At 47.2% G+C, this 21,761-nt stretch overlaps 1 protein-coding gene across 1 annotated transcript in view; it reads left to right on the top strand.

Moving 5' to 3' along the window:
* NLK (nemo like kinase) overlaps positions 1-21,761 on the top strand; it is a 996,575-nt gene that overhangs the window by 749,248 nt on the left and 225,566 nt on the right. Inside the window, exon 8 of the mRNA XM_078679349.1 lies at positions 17,147-17,233. Coding sequence (XP_078535475.1) covers positions 17,147-17,233 — 87 coding nt within the window. The remainder of the gene's footprint in view (positions 1-17,146; positions 17,234-21,761) is intronic.

Below are 21,761 nucleotides of genomic sequence, written 5' to 3'. Positions count from 1 at the left end.
AATTTGTACTGTTTCAGCGCTCTCTGGCTTTACTTATTATAGCGCTTCCTCTGCTGCCCTGAAATTATCTTGCCCCATAGCGCTCCATCACCATTCTAGCTCTTGCTGTAGGAGACCCTCGCAGCATTTGTTTACCTGTCGGCCATTTGCTTGTTTTCGGCCCGTCCTGAACCCTCCCTGCACCTCGCTCCCGCCTCCCAGCTGCCCCTCCCACGCTCCGCCCCTTCCACTATCCTTATTAGACTGACGTCCCAACGCGCAGCGTCCACGCGCAGCGGGCGCGCCGAAGGTGCGCCAAAGGTAAGCCCGTCCGTGCCTGGACCGCGCCCAGCGCCAGACCCCCTGCCCCCCGCCGTACCCAGCCCACTAAACTCGCATACGATGCCGCAACTCTCCTCGCCCTCAAGCGCACACCACAATGCTGCGAAGCCACCCCAGGACGTACCCACGGCCCATTCGCCTGCCTCTCCTGCAAGTTCAACTGCTTCAGAACCCTCACCAAATCCACTTCCTCCATACGCAGCTCCGACTCTAACCGCCTGAAGTGCATCCTGCTTAACACCCGCTCGGTCCACAAACACGCTACCGAACTCTGGGACCTACTCAACACTGCGTCACCGGACATCGCCTTCCTTACAGAAACATGGATGAAAACATCATCAGCACCCGACATCGCCATAGCCATACCGGACGACTACAAGATTATCCGCAAAGACCGCTCCAACCAAACAGGAGGAGGCATTGCCATCATCCATAGGAACACCATCAAAATCACGACCAGCTCCGACGTCAATCTCGCAACCGCCGAACATCTCCACTTTCAGATCCACACCGACCCCAGGACCACACTTAGAGGCACCCTCATCTACAGGCCTCCAGGAACCCGCACTCAATTCAGTGATGACATCACCGACTTCGTCAGCCCACATGCCCTCACCTCAGAGAACTACATTCTGCTGGGAGACCTCAACTTCCACCTTGAAAACAAACACGACAGCAACACCTCCACCCTGCTGGAAAACCTGGCCAATCTCGGACTCAAACAACTTGTTGACACCCCCACTCATGTAGCCGGACACACGCTCGACCCTATCTTCACCTCCAGCAAGCACATTTCCTTCGATCGCACCACAGTTCTCCATTGGACGGACCACAGCTGTGTTCACTTCAGCTACAAAACCACCCTGAACCACAACAGACCACAACCCATTCCTCGGAGAAACTGGAACAAAATCACCCCCGACCAACTCAATCATCACTCAACCAAAATCTTCCCACCCTCTCACTGGACCCTAACCAAGCGGCCACCGATCTCAAGCAATGGATCACCCACAGTGCTGACGAATTAGCACCCCTGAAAAAGCTCCAGATCAAATCAGCCAGCAAAAAGGCTTCGTGGTTCAATGATGATCTCAAAAAATCCAAGAAACTATGCCGCACCCTGGAGAAAACATGGAGAAAAAACCCAACCACCGACAACATGGCCACCCTCAAGGCAGCCACCCGCAACCACCACCAACTGATTCGATCCGCCAAGAAATCAGCATTCAAGGATCGTCTCGACACCAACACCCACAACAGCAAGGAACTTTTCAACATCGTCAAAGAATTCACCAACCCCACCGCAGCATCTAACGACATCACCCCCTCCCAAGACCTCTGCGACGCGTTATCCTCCTTCTTCTACAACAAAATCGCCGACATCCACAACAGCTTCGAGAACACTCCCAACGATCAACCCTCCCCACACCCCTCAGATACCACTCCGCCAACTAACTACCTTAGCGCCTGGAACACAATAACCACTGAAGACACCATCCGCCTAATGAACTCAATCCACTCTGGCTCGCCAACCGACCCCTGCCCCCACCACATCTTCAACAAAGCTGACTCCATCATCGCACCCCATCTTCGTGATGTCATCAACTGCTCGTTCAACACTGCCACCTTTCCAGAAAGCTGGAAACACGCCGAACTCAGCGCCCTCTTGAAGAAACCCACAGCAGACCCCTTTGAACTTAAAAACTACCGACCCATATCCCTCCTCCCATTCCCTGCCAAAGTTATTGAGAAAGCCGTCAACAGCCAGCTCGCCGCCTTCCTTGAATCCAACAACTCCCTCGATCCATCTCGATCCGGATTTCGAGCCAAACACAGCACCGAAACGGCCCTCATTGCAGCGACAGACGACATCCGAACACTACTGGATAACGGAGAAACTGCGGCCCTCATTCTACTCGACCTCTCCGCCGCTTTCGACACGGTCTGCCACAGTACCCTTATACAACGTCTCAACAACATCGGCATACAAGGAAAAGCCTTGGACTGGATCATCTCGTTCCTAGCCGGGAGAACTCAAAGAGTCCGACTTCCTCCATTCAACTCAGAAGCCACAGAAGTCATATGCGGAGTACCACAAGGATCGTCACTCAGTCCCACCCTCTTTAACGTTTACATGAGCCCACTCGCATCCATCGCACGCCAACACAACCTCAACATCATCTCTTACGCCGACGACACCCAATTAATCCTTTCCCTCACCAAAGACCCGAACACCGCCAAAACCAATCTTCACGAAGGCATGAAAGAAGTAGCCGAATGGATGAAACAGAGCCGCCTAAAACTCAATTCAGACAAAACTGAAGTGCTCATCCTAGGATCCTCACCCTCTGCCTGGGACGACTCCTGGTGGCCTTCCGCTCTGGGCACAGCACCCACTCCCACAGACCACGCACGTAACCTTGGCTTCATCCTAGACTCCTCTCTCTCGATGTCCAGACAAATTAACGCAGTCTCATCCTCCTGCTTCAACGTACTTCGCATCCTCAAAAAGATCTTCCACTGGATCCCCCTCGAAACAAGAAAGACTGTGACCCACGCACTGGTCACGAGTCGGCTGGATTATGGTAACACACTATACGCGGGAATCACAGCAAAACTACAGAAAAAACTCCAACGCATCCAAAACTCATCAGCGAGACCATATTGGACATCCCCCGCCGAGATCACATCACCGGGCACCTAAAGGACCTCCACTGGCTTCCCGTCAACAAAAGAATTACGTTCCGTCTTCTCACCCACACACACAAGGCCCTCTACAACCTAGGACCCGAATGCCTCAACACTCGACTATCCTTCTACAAACCCACCCGCCAACTAAGATCGTCTAATCAAGCCCTCGCCACAGTCCCGCGCATCCGAAAATCCACCATGGGTGGCAGATCCTTCTCCTTCCTGGCTGCCAAGACCTGGAACTCACTCCCCTCTCACCTCCGCCTTACTCAAAACCACATCTCATTCAGAAAAGAACTTAAAACCTGGCTATTCGACAAATAATGAACCCCCTCCCCAAGCGCCTTGAGACCCTCTGGGTGAGTAGTGCGCTATATAAATGCTCTAACTTGAACTTGTAGACGGAGACGCCCGGGTTTGAGTCCGGAGGTCGCAGGGGTTATTGAGCTCCTTCGCTAGATCGTCGAACGGGAGCTGCATTCAATCCATTCCGCTACCGGCGTCATCTGATGAAGCTAATTTCCATCTTCGCAGCCCCTGCGCGCTTTCTGCAGTGAAGGATTCACCCAGTCCATGTCCTGAGGAGAACCTCGTAATCACTCACGGTTCGAAACGCGTTGACCCCCAGCCTGTGCCAAGAAAGAAGGGTGCAGCCAGGGAATAATTAATCCCACTGTCGTCGGCCCTAGCTGTCAATCCTCAAAAGACTTTATCACAGGCTTTGTGAGACAGGCAGGCAGTTTCACTGTATTCTGATTTCCGCCTGTCCATTGGTATATAAGTTAAAGGACTGGTTCTTTTTGTGAAATGTTTTCTATGTTTGAATTTGCTTTGTATGTAATAATTGATATGTCGGTGTCTTGAATTTTGAGCATCTCTTGTGAATACATTTTTTTCACTTGTATATATTGCGCACATAATTGCCTGTTGTTGATTCTACTGTTTTGACAAAATATTCCTTTGAAGACATACGGACAAATCAATGAAATTTAACCAAAAATGAAAATAAAAAATCTTTTTGTAATATAAAACTCGTGGTTCACGCAGCACAAATTGGCTGAGTGTGTCCTAACTAATTACAATCTGATTAGCCACTTTGTTCTGTTTTGCGATTATTGAGGTCCAGGCTGGTCAGTTTCAGGACCCAATACCTTCTTTTGTTCAATGTCAATACCAACAGAGGCAGCAACAATGCCAGTCCTCGTAGGTATTCCTTTCGAGGAAGAGGAGGAAAGAAAGAGTCCGCCAGAAGGCAATGACTTCTTTCTCCAACAGGCCTCCACTTCTTCTCCACATAACGTAGTTGGAGGGAAAATTTCCAACTTCCTCCACAATTGGCAAAGAATAACGACGGATCGTTGAGTTCTCCAGCTGGTTCGGTTTGGCCATACTCTGGAGTTCGTGGAAACTCCTCCATCGAACTCCCCAGGTCCAATGCAGCACAAGAATCTGCATCTCCTTCAAGCGGAACTCTCACTAATGCTCCAGAAAAGAGCCATAGAAAGAGTTCTCAGAGGTCAGAGGGGGAAAGGATTCTATTCCCGGTTCTTCCTAACACAAAAAAAGGAGAAGAAATGGAGACCTATATTGGAGTGGTGTGGCTCACTGGTTAGAGGCGGCAGACCCAGAAGCAGAGAACGGCCCGGGACCAGGGTTCAATTCCCAACGCGGCAGGGTCGTGGACCAGGGTCAGCGGACTCGACAATTCTCGCCTCGTGCCTACTCTAACCAGGGATCACACTCGGCAGCTGTGGGCACTAAGCTTGCCTCATCTCTACAACGGCCCCCTACAGACACCGGGGATGCCTGGTTTCACCTTGGAGATACCCAGAAGGGACCATCTCACAGGGAAAGCCAGGACGGGTTCCCCAGCGGTCTCCAGCGCCGGGACGCTTACGGGCAACTGTGCGCTTTACAAGTCCAACACATTTACATTTACACATCTAAGGAACCTCAACAGATACCTCAAAAAACAATCGTTCCGTATGGTATCCATTCAGGAAGTGTTACAGCTACTCAATTCCAAAGATTTCATGGTGTCCGTAGACCTCCAGGACGCCTATTTTCACATACTCATCCACAAAAGTCACCTCCAATACCTAAGGTTTGTAGTGGGGGGCAGACATTACCAATTCAGAGTGTTGCCATTCAGCCTGTAGGCGGCGCTATGCATTTTTACAAAATGCCTATCTCCAGTGGCAGCGTACCATCGCCAGCACCATCACCAGGTATTCCCCTACTTGGATGATTGGCTCATCAAGTCTCCTACTCTAGAAGGCGTGAGCAGATCTTCCAACGCCGGTCTTCAGCTCTTCGAGAGCCTGGGGCTTACACTCAACCAGGAAAAGTCAGTATTGCAGCCCTCTCAATGCCTCACTTTCCTGGGAGCAACTCTAGACACGCATCAGGAGAAGGCCTTCCCATCACAGGAGTGTCAGGTCAAACTGAGGTCTCTGGCAGCCCACATTCAGGTCAAAAACACCATCAAGGTGTGACTCTTCAAGTCATTGCTAGGAATGATGTCCTCCAATATCCTCCTAATACCACACTACCGCCTCCGTATGCGTCCCCTACAGGAGGCGTTATCATCTCAGTGGATCCAGTGTACGGGATCCTTCGACGATCTTATCAGGATCACTCCGTTCATGGTGAAGGCCCTGCACTGGTGGCTTCAAACAAAAAACCTGAAACAGGGCCTTCCATTCCTACTTCCTATCTCCCCACACGTGATAACAACAGATGCATCATTGGATGGATTGGGTGCGTTCCTGCAGGAACGTCAGATACACGGTCAGTGGTCGCTGGCAGAAAAACAGCTCCACATCAACCTGCTAGAGCTGAGGGCAGTATACCTGGCACTTCGAGCATTCCTGCCCCGGATCAGGAACTCCCCAGTGCTTGTGAGGACGGACAACACCACCACAATGCACTATCTAAACAAGCAAGAGATAACTCGATCCATGACGTTGTCTCAAGAATCACAGCGAATTTGGAAGTGGGTACTCCGACACAACATTTCGCTGAGAGCGGAGTATGTCCCAGGAGCAGACAACACCCTGGCGGACTCACTAAGCAGGAAACGCTCCATTTGTCACGAGTGGGAGCTCGACCAACATGCTCTCGAGGCAGTATTCTCCCAATGGGGCAGACCTCACCTGGATCTATTTGCGACGGAGATCAACGCAAAAAGCCAACATTATGCAAGCTGGCTTCCCCAGAAAGGATCTCTCGGGGATGCATTTTCGATCGCATGGTGCAACGTCTTTGCTTACGCTTTTCCTCCATTTCCCCTGATCCCCAGGGTCCTCCGGAAACTGAAAGCAGAGCATTGCACCCTGATCCTGGTAGCCCCAGCGTGGCCGCGCCAACACTGGTTTACAGAACTCCACATTCTGTCGCTGGAGCCTCCGATTCCATTCAGGCCTTACCCGCATCTCCTCACTATGAACCAGGGGCAAGTCCAGCATCCAGATCCGACATCTCTCAGATTATCGGCTTGGCTCCTGAGTTCAGAGAGTTCCAGGACTTAGATATTCCTCAGGACTGCAGAGTCGTCTTAGCCCGGGCTCGGGCTGACAGTACCAACAAGAAGTATTCCCTTAAGTGGAAGAGATTCTGTTTGTGGTGTAAAGCTAACAAACTGCACCCGTTCTCGTCATCTCCGGCACAACTTCTGCCTTACCTGCTTCACCTGGCCAACTCGGGATTGGCCCACGCCTCAATCAAAGTCCATCTGGCAGCCATATCTCGGTTCAGGCGCTCTTCGTCTGGTATTTCCCTATGGCCAATAGACTGGTCAAGCAGTTTCTGAAAGGCTTATTCAGGACTTATCCTCCAATTAAACCTTTACCACCTACATGGCAACTCAATGTTGTCTTGGCTCAGTTGATGAAACACCCCTTTGAGCCAATGCATAAAGCAGATCTCAAATACTTGTCATGGAAATCAGCTCTTTTGCTGGCTCTCACGTCAGGAAGGAGGGTGAGTGAACTGCAGGCTTTCTCTATTCAAGATCCGTTCCTTCAGTTCAAACAGGACAGGGTCATTCTATGGACTAACCCCAAATTCATACCAAAGGTTCCGTCTGCTTTTCATCTAAACAAACCTATTGTCCTGAGATCTTTCTTTCCGAATCCATCTTTAGCAGCGGAGAGATCTCTACATTCCTTACACCTGAAAAGATGTCTGAAATTCTACATTCATAGAACGGAACAATTTCGCAAGTCCAACCAATTATTTATTGCCTTCAGCAGGCCCAGGAAGGGCCTACCATTGTCAAAGCAGAGCATTTCAAGATGGATCTCTGCGGCCATTGCCTTCTGCCATCAGCAGGCGGGACATCCTCTGCTCTCCAAGGTTCGGGCTCATTCCACTAGAGCGGTTTCCACCTCCATGGCGCTCTTTTCTGGGGTGCCCATTGTCGACATTTGCAGAGCGGCGACATGGAAGACACCACATACGTTCACCAAGCACTACTGCTTGGATTCGGAACTTATGAAGGATGCAGCAATGGGACAGGCGGTGCTCCGTCATCTATTTCGTTAGAGGTGAGCCTGCTTCCTTTCATCCCACCTTTCCTATTACCTAATTGCACACTTCTTATCCTGCTACTGTTTGCAGTTTATTGTGTTACACTACTGATCAGTTATTATCAAGTGTCTTACATGCTACATTATGCGAAATGTGCTGCCTATTGCTTGCTACTCTGATTCAGGCATGTGAATCTATGAAAGATATCCATAATACTGGATAAGAAATGCGTTACTTACCTGTAACTGCAGTTATCCAGTATTGGTATCTTTCATAGATTCACATGCAACCCACCCGCCTCCCCTGGAAGGGCTCACCTTAGTTCTCTCAGTAGGTACTACTTAGCACTGTGCTTACGAAAATCTGAGGGACTAGGGCTCCTTTCAGGAAGGTTCTAGAGGGTGGTAGTAGCTGATTGGCTCCTGGCCAAAGTTTGGTCCTTTTTACAAAAGGACTTGGATAGGTTACTAATGTGAGGCCTCTGGCCTATTAATAACAGTAAAGTCATAGACATTACTGTTATTATGTACCGGGGACTCCCACCCCGACGACGGGGAATGATTCAGGCATGTGAATCTATGAAAGATACCAATACTGGATAACTGCAGTTACAGGTAAGTAACGCATTTCTTTTGCAGCGGACCCTAGATTGGTGCAGCAGGATCCGTTTTTTGACCACATGCGTCGTTTTGCTAATGTATTTCAAGCCACATGGGCATTGGATACAATAAACGACGTTGGACGTATTGCAATTAGAAAAATTCCTAAGCGTCACTGTATCACCGCTCAAATCAAAAGATTTTAAATTGATGGTGCTTTTACAAGCTGTACTGTCACAAGTCATCCACTACATTTTGCTGTGCTTTTGTATAAGTGTGTACTAGTCGATCTCTATGGTTAGATCCTCTTTTAAAGGAAAACAAAGGTTTATCGACCCGTTCTGGTAGAGAAGCTAGAAGAGGACAGTGTTTTTTGATTATCCGCTTAATTTCATTGGTGGCAGTCCCAAAGGTGGTTACGCAGACTAACTGGGGTTGTATTGTCTTCGGTTTCACCACCAGCAAAGCTTTTCCTTTTGGTAGCATTCATTGCAAAACGGCTGCAACCTTAGATCAAGTTCATGGTTCTAGGCTGTCTATAACATACAACAGAAGAAAGCCACCTTTTGTTTCCCCATGTTAATTCATTGAGGTGATGGTGGTGACACATCTTGATCTTGTTTTCACCTGGGCTGTGCACAAAATTTGATATCTGTACTTCATTGTGAAAAGTCAAGTTTTTTGTTCTTTCTTTCGCACACGGGTTTCCTAGTTTGCTTAAATGCATTTGTTTGCATCATTATTATGTTTACAATCTGTGTAACGTATTGTATTCTGTCTGTATAGGCGTCTCTTTTTTTGGCAAAAAACTACCGTCCTGAAGATGGTCTGATGGACTGAAGCCGCAAAGACCGAAATGTCGACTCCACCTTCTACTCCTTAGAAATCTTGTGATTCTAGAGCGACACATATTCTCATTCAGAGATTTGATTAGGTTGTCATGTACTGTTAGGTTAATTTAATTCTACTTCTGTCCATGACTTTTTTGCTGATAGAGTTCATGTGTTTGTACTCTTTTTTTAAGCATTCTCCATACATAAAAACTTATACTTGTAAACTTTTTTGATTCCCCGTGTTGTGTATATCTACAAAATGCATTGATTGGTGTTGTCTTATGACACTTTGGTGTCTGTTCCGGATGGATTGACCCATGAAGTAATTGCACAATAATATAAGTTTATTCTAAATCAATTCACTTGCACTCATGTACAACAGGCACTCCAAAGCTGACACGCGCCCCACGCCCCGTGCGGCCGTTTCTAGCTATCCTGCCACGGCTGACTTGCCGACCTGTGAGTAAACGCGCACCTCCCTGTCCAGGGTAACTCGCCCTGCCGAACAACACTTGAAACATGTGTCCCGCAAACCCTCAGTTGTATGTACGCCTGAGTTATGCTGACATCGTGCACATCACACTAGTGCATACGCGACAGAAGGTACGGAGCGCTTACCCGGCCGGCCTGCCCGGGGTAGCCCCTACAGGCTGCAACCACTTGTGGCACTTAAGCACTGTCCCCACGGGACGGCGAGGGTGCAACCGAGTAATCGCGCAAATCTGGGCACAAGCGTGCCGAGTTCATACACTGGCACCCACTGCCCCCACCTTCATCCACACCCAGCACCCCAGGGCCCGCTCTGGGCCTGGGCAGTCCACAGAGACGCCCATGGTGAAACAGGAATTGACCGAAAACACCCCCCTCCCCCAAGGTGGCTCGCCAAAGCAAAGCCACCCTGCCCTGATGCAACCCCCTGAAAGGGAGGAAACGGGCCAGGGGGGGGATATGCACTCACCCTGCAAACAAGGATCAGCAGCTCCCGGGTCACGTCCAAAAGGCGTCAGGGTGAGGACCAAAGAGGCCGCCAGGTGGGCGGGGGAGGCATATATACCCTCCCCCACGGCCGGAAGTGACGCGCAGGACCCTGAAGGGGTCCCCGGACACTAGACTGTCCAGTGTGCCATCCTGTCGCACTTAAGGGGCCTCCCTCTTATGAGGGTCCCCTGCGGGGACTTTTCGGTCAACCCGCAGAGCCGGTGCCTCCACTGTGTGCTTTCAATTTGGACTCCCGTGTCCATCGCACGGGACATCCCCCCATTCCGGATTCCAATCCGGATGGGGTCCGAGGACTGTGGCGGGGTACCCATGGATTAAGCCAGCATTTTGGATCTCTGTGGTGTGCAGCCAGTGGATCTTGCTGGCGGTAAGTCAGTGGCTGGCATGGTCACAGTGCCCTGACCTGGCACACAAGTGCCTCTAGGCACTGCACGCATGCATTTATTCCATTTGTATGTAGTGCCCAGAGCACAAGTTCCACTTTTTACTGCAGAAGAGAGTTGAGGCGCTGGAGGAGATTGTGCTCTGTCCAGGATCACATAGTGATAGTAACAACCTAGGGAAGCCGGGTTTAGAACTCCAGTTTTCCGGGCCACAGTCACTAAAACGCACACACTGTCCCTAAAAGTGCTGACGCACATACTGTGTGTGTTTCCTAGCCTATGTTTGTAGGGTTGTGCACAGTTTGTGTTGATCTTAGGCTTGTGATGCAAGATATTTTTTTGTGTTGCAGTTTTATATAGCGTGAACTCACCTGAAGGTATTGGAGTGCTTTACATGAGCACCAGTAACATTATACACTTTTTACATATAAGAATAAACTTTTTAGCGACTTAAAAAAATCCTGCCACATCTTGGCAGTATAAGCAAGTATCAAACCGATTACCTGAGAATCGCTGGGAGCCTGTTGCCTGCAGACTCTGCGAAAAAGATCTATTATTTCAGACACTGCAATGCTCTACAAGTAAATCTGAAACCGGGAACTTTACTAAACACCACATAAACTCCATAACACATGGCTGAAAGACATTGTAATTTACAACGCCATTTACAACACCAATAGCTGTAACACAAGCAATTGCGAGACCTATTGCATTTCCAATGCTTGTTTTTTTGTGGCAGAAGAGTGAACCGTATTGCTTTGGGAGTTTAAGTTTGTACACTTCTCATTCCTTTGGATCGAGTATAGGGTAGTAAGAGGACACATGGAAACTTTGTATATGCATACATGGGCTTGGGTATTTCATGTATTTTTGTTAATATTGCTGGGCAAGAACGTCTATGACGCATAGACCACAAATTGCCCCCCTAACTTTCAGGATTTTTAAAATTATTTTAACCTTTGTATGTTTCGTTTGAGCCCGCCTCTGTTCAGCGGTCATGCATGAAAGTTGCAACGGGGCATGGTAGGCAACGAACCGGCTGAGAGATTCTTCCTCGTAATCCAACTAGTGCAGCACTTTACGCCAACAATGGAAAGACTGACATGCAATATTGCCTATTGTAGCTCTGTTCCTAGAGAGTTTATTAGGGCTCGCCCCTTTTCTATTTCGCAGAAATAGAAAACAGGGGTGAGCCCTTATGTCGCTGATCTGCTTCTTTCCCCAAAGGCTCTATTCAGGCAGCTGATTGGCTCTCTTCAAGCCGGATTCCCAACAGTTCACGAGAAATAGAGTCACGTGACAAGCTCCTCGTGGACGAGCTTGCCCTTCCCCCTGCCAGCAGCATTTGGCAGATCAAAGGCTTCGCTGCCACATCCACAATTGAAGCTACGATCAAAGGCTTCCGCTGCCCCGCCGTCGCTTATTCAGGGCCGCAGGCCCTGGCTCGCTTCCCGGCTCTGCTGTAACCACATGCTACTGGACGACTGTCACTTATTCAGGGCCGAAGGCCCTGCCTCGCTTAATCCGTGCACCCTCGCAGCTCTACTCACCCACGCAGCGCCACTCAGCCACGCAGTGCCACTCTTAACCACAAGCATGTCTGTGTACTCCCTCCAGCTGGACCCCAGCATATCCGTGTACTCTTTAACAATCACACACACACACATGCAAATTTGCAACCCCACTCACCCACGCAACGCCACTCAGCCACGCAACGCCACTCATTCACAAAACGCCACTCATTCACGCAATGCAACTCATACAGCGCAACTCTCACCCACGCAGCACAATTCTCACCTACGCAGCGCAAATTACACCCACGTAAGTCCAATCACCCACGCAACGCCACTCAGCCACGCAACCTCAATCTGACGCCCGTCACTTATTCAGGGCCGCAGGCCCTGCCTCGCTTAATCCGTGCACCCTTTTATTGCCTCGCTTCCCGGCTCTGCTGTAACCACATGCTACTGGACTCCCGTCACTTATTCAGGGCCGCAGGCCCTGCCTCGCTTCCCGGCTCTGCTGTAACCACAGTGCGCACTAATGAAATGCACCTCGAGAGTCACAGTTAGTTCTTTGTCCTCCATTTGCTTCAAGCACCTAAATAAAGTATTTCTTGTTCAAAAACGGCTAATATGAACAAACGCCACTCAGCCATGCAACGCCAATCTCACCCACGCAGCTCTACTCACCCACGCAGCGCCACACTCACCCATGAAGCGCTACTCACCCATGCAACTTCACTCTCACCCACGCAACCCCACTAAGCCACGCAACCCCACTCATTCACAAAACGCCACTCACTCATACAGCCCAACTCATACAGCGCAACTCTCACCCACGCAGCACAATTCTCACCTACGCAGCGCAAATCACACCCACGCAACGCCACTCAGCCACGCAACGCCAATCTCACCCACACAGCTCTACTCACCCACGCAGCGCCACTCAGCCAGGCAGTGCCACTCTTAAACACAAGCATGTATGTGTACTCCCTCCAGCTGCACCCCAGCATATCCGTGTACTCTTTAACAATCACACACACATGCAAATTTGCAACCCCACTCACCCACGCAACGCCACTCACACACGCAACGCCAGCCATCCCCTAATCCATCCATATATCCAACACACCACTACATTCATTCATACCCCCACAACATACATCCATCCATCCCACTCCATCCATCCATCCCACCACTCCATCCATACATCCCCCCACTGCATCCAACCATCACACTCCATCCATCACAATCCATCCCACGAAATCCCTACTTACATCCACCACTCCATCCATCCATAGCCTCCCTCCATTCCATCCATACAAAACATCCAGTCCATTCTGCCAGCCATCCCCTAATCCATCCATATATCCATCACCACACTACATTCATTCATAACCCCACACCATCCATCCATCCATCCATCCATCCATCCCACTACATCCAACAATACATCCCAAAGCATACATCCTTTAGCTACTCCATCCATACATTACATTCCAAACATGTAACACTACATCCAGCCATCCATACTATCCATCCATCCCATAAACTCCATCCATCCATCCATCCCTACACTACTACATACATACAGCCAAACCACAATTACATTCAGCCATCCACCAAATACATACATTCACCAGTCATACACAACAACAGCCGTCAGTGCACAGTTTCAACAGACACACACACACCACCAGCCAACAGTGAACGCTTTCACCACGCAGACACACCACAGGACATCAGTGCACACTCTCACCAGCCACAGACATCATCAGTGAACACTTTTAACACCCACAAACACTACCAGCCGTCAAAGCACGCTGCCACCAGACATACAACACAAAAAGGACAGTGCACAACTTCAAATATCGCACATACCAACAGCCATCAAATCACACTTTCAACAGGCACACAACTCCAGCTGTCAAGGCACAGTTTCACCAGACACACACACTACCAGACATCATTTCCCACTTCCACCGGACACACACACCACCAGCCGGCCAGGCACACACACACCACCAGCCATCACTGTATGCTTTCAACAGGCACAATAAAACACATCAACAGCCATCAGTGCACACTTTCACCAGGCATACACACCACCGGACGACAATGCACACAAGTGTACATCAAAGTCATACAATGTACATGCTGTATTACAATGACCTGTTATCTATCAAAGGTTAACGACATGCACAGTGGTCAACCTAAAGATAAAAAGTACAAAACAATATCACAATACGTTCAAGTACTGTACTTCAACATAAATTAAGGTATTCGAAAAACTAGGGAAAGGAAGCTGCCCTGTATACTCGCAAACAGGATATGATTTCAGTGAACAGAAACCACTTCAAAAATATGAAAAGGCAGGAAATGCGCGAACGTAGCGCTCAACCATAAGTGCAAGTTTTTGCAGCCTTCGGTATACTGTTCAAAGATAGCTAAATAAAAAACAGTGCATTTACTGCCATCTTTAATAGGAAGCAATGTGTGCTCAAGTCCAAACAGAAGGTGTCACATTTCCACTAATTAACACTATTAGCATTGTAAATGCCAAAGTTAGAATTTTCCACAAGTTAAAATTAAAAAAAAACGTCATTTACAATAATAATCCCTCAAACTTTACTAATGCGAGCCCTATTGCATTGCAAATGCTTGTTTGTTCTGAAACGTTTTGCAGGAAGTTGCCTGCAGTTTGTAGTAATTCCCCTCTGAATCATACACCGCTCCCACGACAAAGGCTCAGGAAATTAAGAAACCTGCATTCTTCTTTAATTTTCCACTGCAGTTTTTCTCCTAGATTGGAATGCAGTGACATAATTTCCCTCCGCTCTATCGAAGGAGGTCCCATTTATCTAATCTGTTTAGCATCCCAGTCTCCAGTCCAACGTAAGGTTTCAAGGTGCCACTTTTTGCAGCACTATAGCGAATTGTTTACATTTTTTTAAAGTATTATTTGGCTGGTTCTTGTTTCTTTTGCCTTAGCTTCTGTTTAGCTATGTTGTGCCTATTGGCTAGAAAACGCTCAGCCAACAGCTGTAAATCATGTCCTCAGTCAATCAGAACAGTGTTTATCACATACTAAATGCAACCAAACACGGAGCTGTAAATATTGTGTACTTATGCAGCCAGATATCTGCACTGCAAACCCAACACTATCCTATTGATCTACTCAAATCGATGTGGTTGGTGTATATTCACACACAATGTAGGCAGGCCACTCAGCATACTCTCCTCTCCCAGCCTCTCGTCCGGCCCCCTCTCTCTCGCTCTAACACTCTCTCGCACACCTCTTTCTCGCTCTTTTCCCACCACTGTCATATTAGTTAACTTCAGGTCTTCATGTAAGATTTCTTTCCCATTGCCTTTTCAACATTTCTGTCCCTGAAACCCACGGTCTTCTCCGCTTTTTAGAGTCTCTTCTGCATACGCAGGCTCTTTATGCGCCTGTGGCCTGCTCTCCATTTCTTTCTCGCTCACTGTTTCTGCTCCTCTATCTAGAGTTCAATCACCACTTTGTGCAGAAACCTCCTATCCCTCTCTGTCTTCCTTTTTTCTATTTATTCTTTGTAGCTGTCATCCCTGTCCATAGGGATAGCTAGTAATGCACAAACTACCTATTCCTCTCTGTCTTCCTTTCAGTCTATTTTTTACAGCTCCCACCCATCTATTCCCCATCTCACATAATTCCACTACACAAGTACACTAGTCACCTCACAATTCTACCACACCCAATTTCACAACTAACAATTTTAATTCAACACACATAATTCCACTGTCAATGCCAATAGCTCTAACTCTCGCAAATGCAAGACCTATTGCATTGCAAATGCTTGTTCTCTATGACAATGTGAAGGAAACAACAATATCTCAACTGGTATCATCTGATAGAGACTACTAGCCGCAGATTCTTTAACGTAGAATTATCCCCAGGCGTGAGACTGGATCCGTAAACTTTTTTGCCCAGCATCCCCACGCGCCGGGGGGAACAGCATCACGTGGTCCCGCCCAGGCATCGCCTGCGTATGTGACGTCAGCAAGGTCACATGTGTCCCACCCCGGCACGCCTACGTCAGTTTTTTCCTTTTCCATGTGCAACGCGGATCCAATCATACTCTGGGCCTTTTTCCTTCGTTCTTTTGTGTATTGTGGGAACAGTGCACGGATGTCTTCGGGCTTCAAAGCGTGTTCGTCTTGTGGGCGCTTGATGTCGGCGACGTACCCTCACCTCATTTGCATGTGGTACATGGGGAAGGATGTTGTGGGATCAGTATCTTGAGAGTTGGAGTGTATCCAGCGTGGGGCGGCGTTTCGAGTCAGCGTTTCGAGTCAGCCGTGTACCACCACTGTCGTGTGCGGTGTGTGGCTGACTCGAGACACAGCGCCCACAACCTTGACTGTGGGACAACAAGAAGCCTCCTGTATCGCCGATGTCCGCATGGACACGGCTTACATTGTTTCTACACCCAGGTTCCTTTGAACCTCACAAGACCGGCACCTTTTACTACCGGCAGATCACCACTACAGTCCTTCCAGCACAGTTTAAAATTTCCACCCGGTCCTGAAGATGATCCTAAGTAATTGGGTCAAAACGTCGTTGACCTATCAGCACAACTGATGGCGCACTCCTCTCGTGGTTCAACAGAAACTGTTATCAATTTTTCAAAATACCTTGTAAATCATTGATTTGAACCACATTATTCACTGTACATACTTGTTCACGTCTGCACCTTGCGCCGTTTTTCACTGATAACACATTGTCACTTGCATCGCCACCCCTTCTGTCACAACTGTACTTCTTCCTAATTTGTGGCCAAATATATGATGCCATGTGCACAGTTAAAAACCCACTGAGAGTCTCCTTTTCTTTCATGTAATGTATTGTACATACGTGTCTAACTGTCCTGCCTAATGATACCAGTTGAGATATTGTTGTTTCCTTCACGTACCTACCCAAATCTCAACGTGGTTTATGGGTTATACTCCTGTTGTCTAATACATGTTCTCTATGACAACAAGTGGTAGATCATGCTCACACAGAAGAAAATCTTGCTTAACTCTGGATATTACTTTGACAAGCAAATAATGTATTTTTGTGCAGTGTCATCTTAAAAGGAGAAAAGCTTTTTATACCTTAATGTAGTTTTGTAACTTTCTAAAGTGTTCTATATGTAATAATAGGCATTTCCACCCCCAGTGGTTTTAAACATGAAAATATGTATTGTGTAACAGAACTCAATAAGACAGATATTAATTTTTATCCTGTTACGTTTTTCTTCTAGCCATCACTTCCTGTCTTATACACACTATCCAGTCAAGCTACACATGAAGCTGTCCACCTGCTTTGTAGAATGCTAGTGTTTGATACAGTAAGTTTTAATTATTTTCTGAAGTGGTGTAGCCCAGATGGCACAATTACATTTCTGCTTATATTCATTTCATAAAAAAATTCTAAATATATGTCAAAATTTGTTCGTAGCCTAGTAGTAAAAAAAATATTCGTCAGTAAAGTGCATGCCAGACAAGTGTCAATGGCTCTTGTATTTGAAAATGCATTACTTTTGAAGTATATCTGAAAATACACTAATTTTGTGGCACTCATTTTTAGTAAATTAACCATTTGTATTCCCAGATATGTTTATTATTGACACAAAAAGGGTACAAAGTTCCCCAATGAGACTGTAGAGGACAGTGTATGTGTGTAGCGTAGAGGACAGGGAAGGGTGGAGAATTCCTTTTTGGAACTAAAACCCTCACACACCCAGCAAGCTAGGTGTCATGCTTCATCATATGGGTTCTGCTCCTCATCAGACTGGCGCTGCAATGTCTGACGGGCACCCGTGAAGGGGCTCTTTATCGGAGATCTTTTATTCTGGCCATATGGTGCATGCGTGTGAGAGGGCAAGGGAAAGTGTAGTCGTGAAGTGAAGGTGGGTTAAAAAAAGTGAGACAGTCCACAATAAACTTTATTGGCGTGGTTGGCTCCCTTGGATAAAAGGGTGAGAGGGGAGATATATACTAGGAAGGCTCACAGCAAAATATCTACAACCCTCAGGTCAGGTCAACATGTTTCTTGCCGTCATGGCAATTCTTCAGGACCTAAGTGTTCAGTACTACACAGTGGAGAAATATTTAAGAAAATAGAAATTACAACCTCATCCTGTAGGTCAGTAAATGGGCAGGCCGAGTGGTCCTACTCTAGTGATGCGACCCTAGGAGATTTCCTAAGGTGCCCCGCAGTCTGCTCCTGTGGGACCTGCACAAACGGTTAAGGTACCTCAGTGGCGTGCGGTCATTACCGTCTACACCTACCCCCACGTACAGCGCTTAGTCAGGGCGTGGAGCAGCTGGATGTTTATCATTATCACTTCTCCAGCGTTGGATCTTTAATAAATTCACATGCTTGAATAATTTCCAGATGGCGTGCTGGGATTTCCCACAGTAACATTTTCATAGCAGTATGAAGAAATTAGATTAGAAAAGTAAGTCAATCACCTCATTTGAAAAGATCCAAAATTCAAATAATGAGGTGAGAATGCACTGAGCTCCACTCCCCCCCATATAGGAAACTATATACTAGTTTTCGGTTGCATGTGAAGGGCGTAGCCCTCCGAGATCTGCTGAGGTATCAGTCCTTTCAACTATTTCAGATTACTCATTCTATCAACTTCTCTGGAATGCTCCTGTAGTTGGGCATTTCTTCTTGAGTTTTGTCTCGTTGAAGACAGAGAAAACGTTTTTCTGGAGTTGGCAGAATCGCCCAAAAAGCCAGAGTGAGACATTGTGCTCTTGTGGAAAGAAAAGGCTGTTTCTCAAGCATTGAATATTTCATAGATTCACATGACATAGATTAAAATAACTTTGAAAGAGCCAGAGACTATATGGAGTAAACAAAATGATTTCCGAATTATGGCTAATGAGATGGTGTTGCAATGGTTCAGTTGGGTAAAAAAAACAATTATTTCTACCCAGAAGTACAATCAAAGTTCTGGATATGTCTTTTTACCAAGCAACAGGTTTTTGAAAAGCATGTTGATGACGCTTTCCAATGGGCAAAGGGAGACACAACCCATTGTCTTTGCTCCTTAGTGCGGAAATCAAGCTTCCAACGAAGAAGACACTTCAGGATTAAAAGGAGTAGTCATCGTGTTGTACGCTGCGGCCCTTTTGCCAGGATATTTTCACCATACTCAATCCTCCTCTTTCCATATGGCTTTCAGAGACAATTGGGTGGACATGCTCAACTAAAGGCAAGGGGCTCCTGTAGCAAATCAAAGGACCATGGTTGAGGAAACTAACTTCTTATGCTAAAATTCAGGCTTTTTCCACCCTGACATATTAAAACATCAGAGGGCTGGTATTGAATATAACATGGCACAGCAACACCGTAGATTTAGTTTCCAAACGGCCTATTTCACCACCAAAATGGTGACCACCTTCATCCGGTTTCTGAACCATTATCCTTACTCACAGTCATAGACCTAGAATGGTCCTACCAATGTGTGGGGACCTTGGCACACCTTTATTCCATAGCCTAGTAGTAAGTAATTTATATGTAATTTTCATTACATTGGAGAAGAAGGATTTTGGTGAGTTTTTCTCACTAGAATAGTCAATGTAGGTGAGGGTAAAAAGATTACATTGCAGCACCTAGCTAAAATAGATTAGCTTTCTGGGTTAGAAATATATGCAACCCTGTATTTCAATTTTAAAAAAATGAAGAAAATCATGCCTGCTAAGCGGAAGTGCACTAGTTCAAAAAAGACATTTCTCTTTTCAGGGCTCAGCGGCCTTGCACTCCCAGTATGCATTCTCCTGGCAGTTTGCTTCAGTCGATATTTCCGACCCATGCTGACTGAATTATAGACCACTTTAGGAGGATTTTCTCCCACTTTTGGACTTTTTTGCCCCTCAAAACTGCTTATTTTTGGATTTCACACATCTTTGAAGTCCTTTAGAAAACCCAACCATTTTCTAACGGTTTTAAGCTGATTTTTTATTTCTCAAAATGTCTGTGCGAAGTGCCCTTCTTGTGGGAGGAAAAAGGGTACAACAGATTCTCACTTGTTTGTGTAATATGTCTCTCTCATACACAGTCAGTCAAATATTGTGGGTTCTGTCAAAAAATATCAAAAAGATACCATCAACGGTGAGGACATCGCCAACGACAACGTTTGTGTTATACAGATCGGATTCAGGAAGTTAGATGTGAAGATTTCCACCATGGACATTGAGAAATCCTGGATCACCGTCAAAGTTTACGCCATCGAATAGATAGAATTTAAGGATTCTTTTCATGCTTGTTTTTCTGGCCCTCGCCAAGGACAGGACTCCTGTCATTCTCCATGGCGCTTTAGCCTTACTTATGAAAATGCTAAGATGCCACTCCTCCTATTCAGGATCTGTTGCCATTATGAGACCTACCGCTAAACAAACAATGCAAAAAGCACATCTAGGTCTCCAAACGGAAATATTGTTGCATATTAATATTCTGGAATTGCGGAAGATGCATTTGGCGCTCAAGTCTTTCCTCCCTTCCCTTCACGGTCAGTCAGTGTAAGTCTTAACAGACAGTACTACCGCAATGTACTATACAGGGTGGCGTAGGGTTGTATCTTTTCTGCAGAGAACAACTGCAGCTATGGTCCTGGGCTCAGTACTTTCAGATTTGCATCAACGCAAATCGCTTGGCCAGAGTTCTGAATGTGCGGACAGTCTCAGCCAGCATTATTCAGCCAATCACAAGTGGCATATTCATCCAGTAGTGGTTCAGCACATTTTTGAGAGGTTAGGGTTTCCTCAGTTAGACCTGTTTGCCACTCACAAGAACGTACTCCCCGTTGTTCTGCAGCATCCAGTATCTGATACAGGGAGCATTTGGGGATGCTTTTCAAGTGGACTGGGGCCACCAGTTGCTTTACGCGTTTCCAGACATACACTTGATTCCTCGGGTTCTGAGGAAGATTCGCCAAGACCGGGCCCAAGTTATATTAAAAGCCCTGGATTGGCTGTGTAGGGTGTGGGGCTCTGACCTTCTTTACCTCTCATTGTGCACTCCGCTCAGTCCTCATCTCGCAGGGGCAGGTTCTACACCCCTACCTCCGAAGCCTGCACCTTCATGCCTGGAGATTGATTGGGGCAACCCAGTTCTTTATCTCTCCCATCAGATTTGGTGGATGTTGTTTTAACAGCTAGAAGACACTCCAAGACATCCCATACTGGTAGAGGGGTGAAATTTGTGAAATGGTGTAGAGAGAAGTCAGTTTGCCCTTTTAATGCCCATTTGTTGGAAATTTTGAGTTTTGCGCTTTCCCTGGCGCAGCAAGGTTGCGCAGTTCCAACAGTTAAGGCGTATTTATCTTTGTTTGCCTGTTCAACCTTCCCTTTTTAAGTCCCCTATAGTTTTAAGGTTCATTAACCAGACCCCTCAGGATTTTGTGGCTCTGGGTGCCAAACCTTGCAGGCAAAAAAAAGCTAATTTTGTGGACCAAAACCTAAAAAATCACAGTATTTTTGCTTTGGGCAAAAAATGTTCCTACCACAAAAATACTGCAAGGTCTGTGCTGTCACTGCTGTGGACTGTGCTGTGTCACAATCTGTAACAGAGTCTCCAGCAGCACAGCGCCTCAAACTGGAGGATGTCAGATGCCAAAAAGAGTGGATTAAAATATGACAGTGCAGGGCAGCAGGAGATAGATAGGGGCAGCAGAGAAGGTGGAGCACATATATTGAAAAAAAAGAAAATGAGGAGACATGGGGGGGCTAGGGGTTAATAGGAGACGAGCGTGTGGAGGAAGAAGAGTGCACTGGGGGGCAGGAGAGTCTTTCAGTGGCCTGCAAGGTCCACAGGGGCACACAAATGCGTGAGCTGTGCTGCAGGCTAATTGCACCGGAGGG

This window comes from Lissotriton helveticus, chromosome 3_1 (genome assembly GCF_964261635.1).
Source record: "Lissotriton helveticus chromosome 3_1, aLisHel1.1, whole genome shotgun sequence".
Taxonomy (NCBI): domain Eukaryota; kingdom Metazoa; phylum Chordata; class Amphibia; order Caudata; family Salamandridae; genus Lissotriton; species Lissotriton helveticus.
The sequence above is the reverse complement of the archived record's forward strand: the minus strand, read 5'-3'. Positions and strand labels throughout refer to the sequence as shown.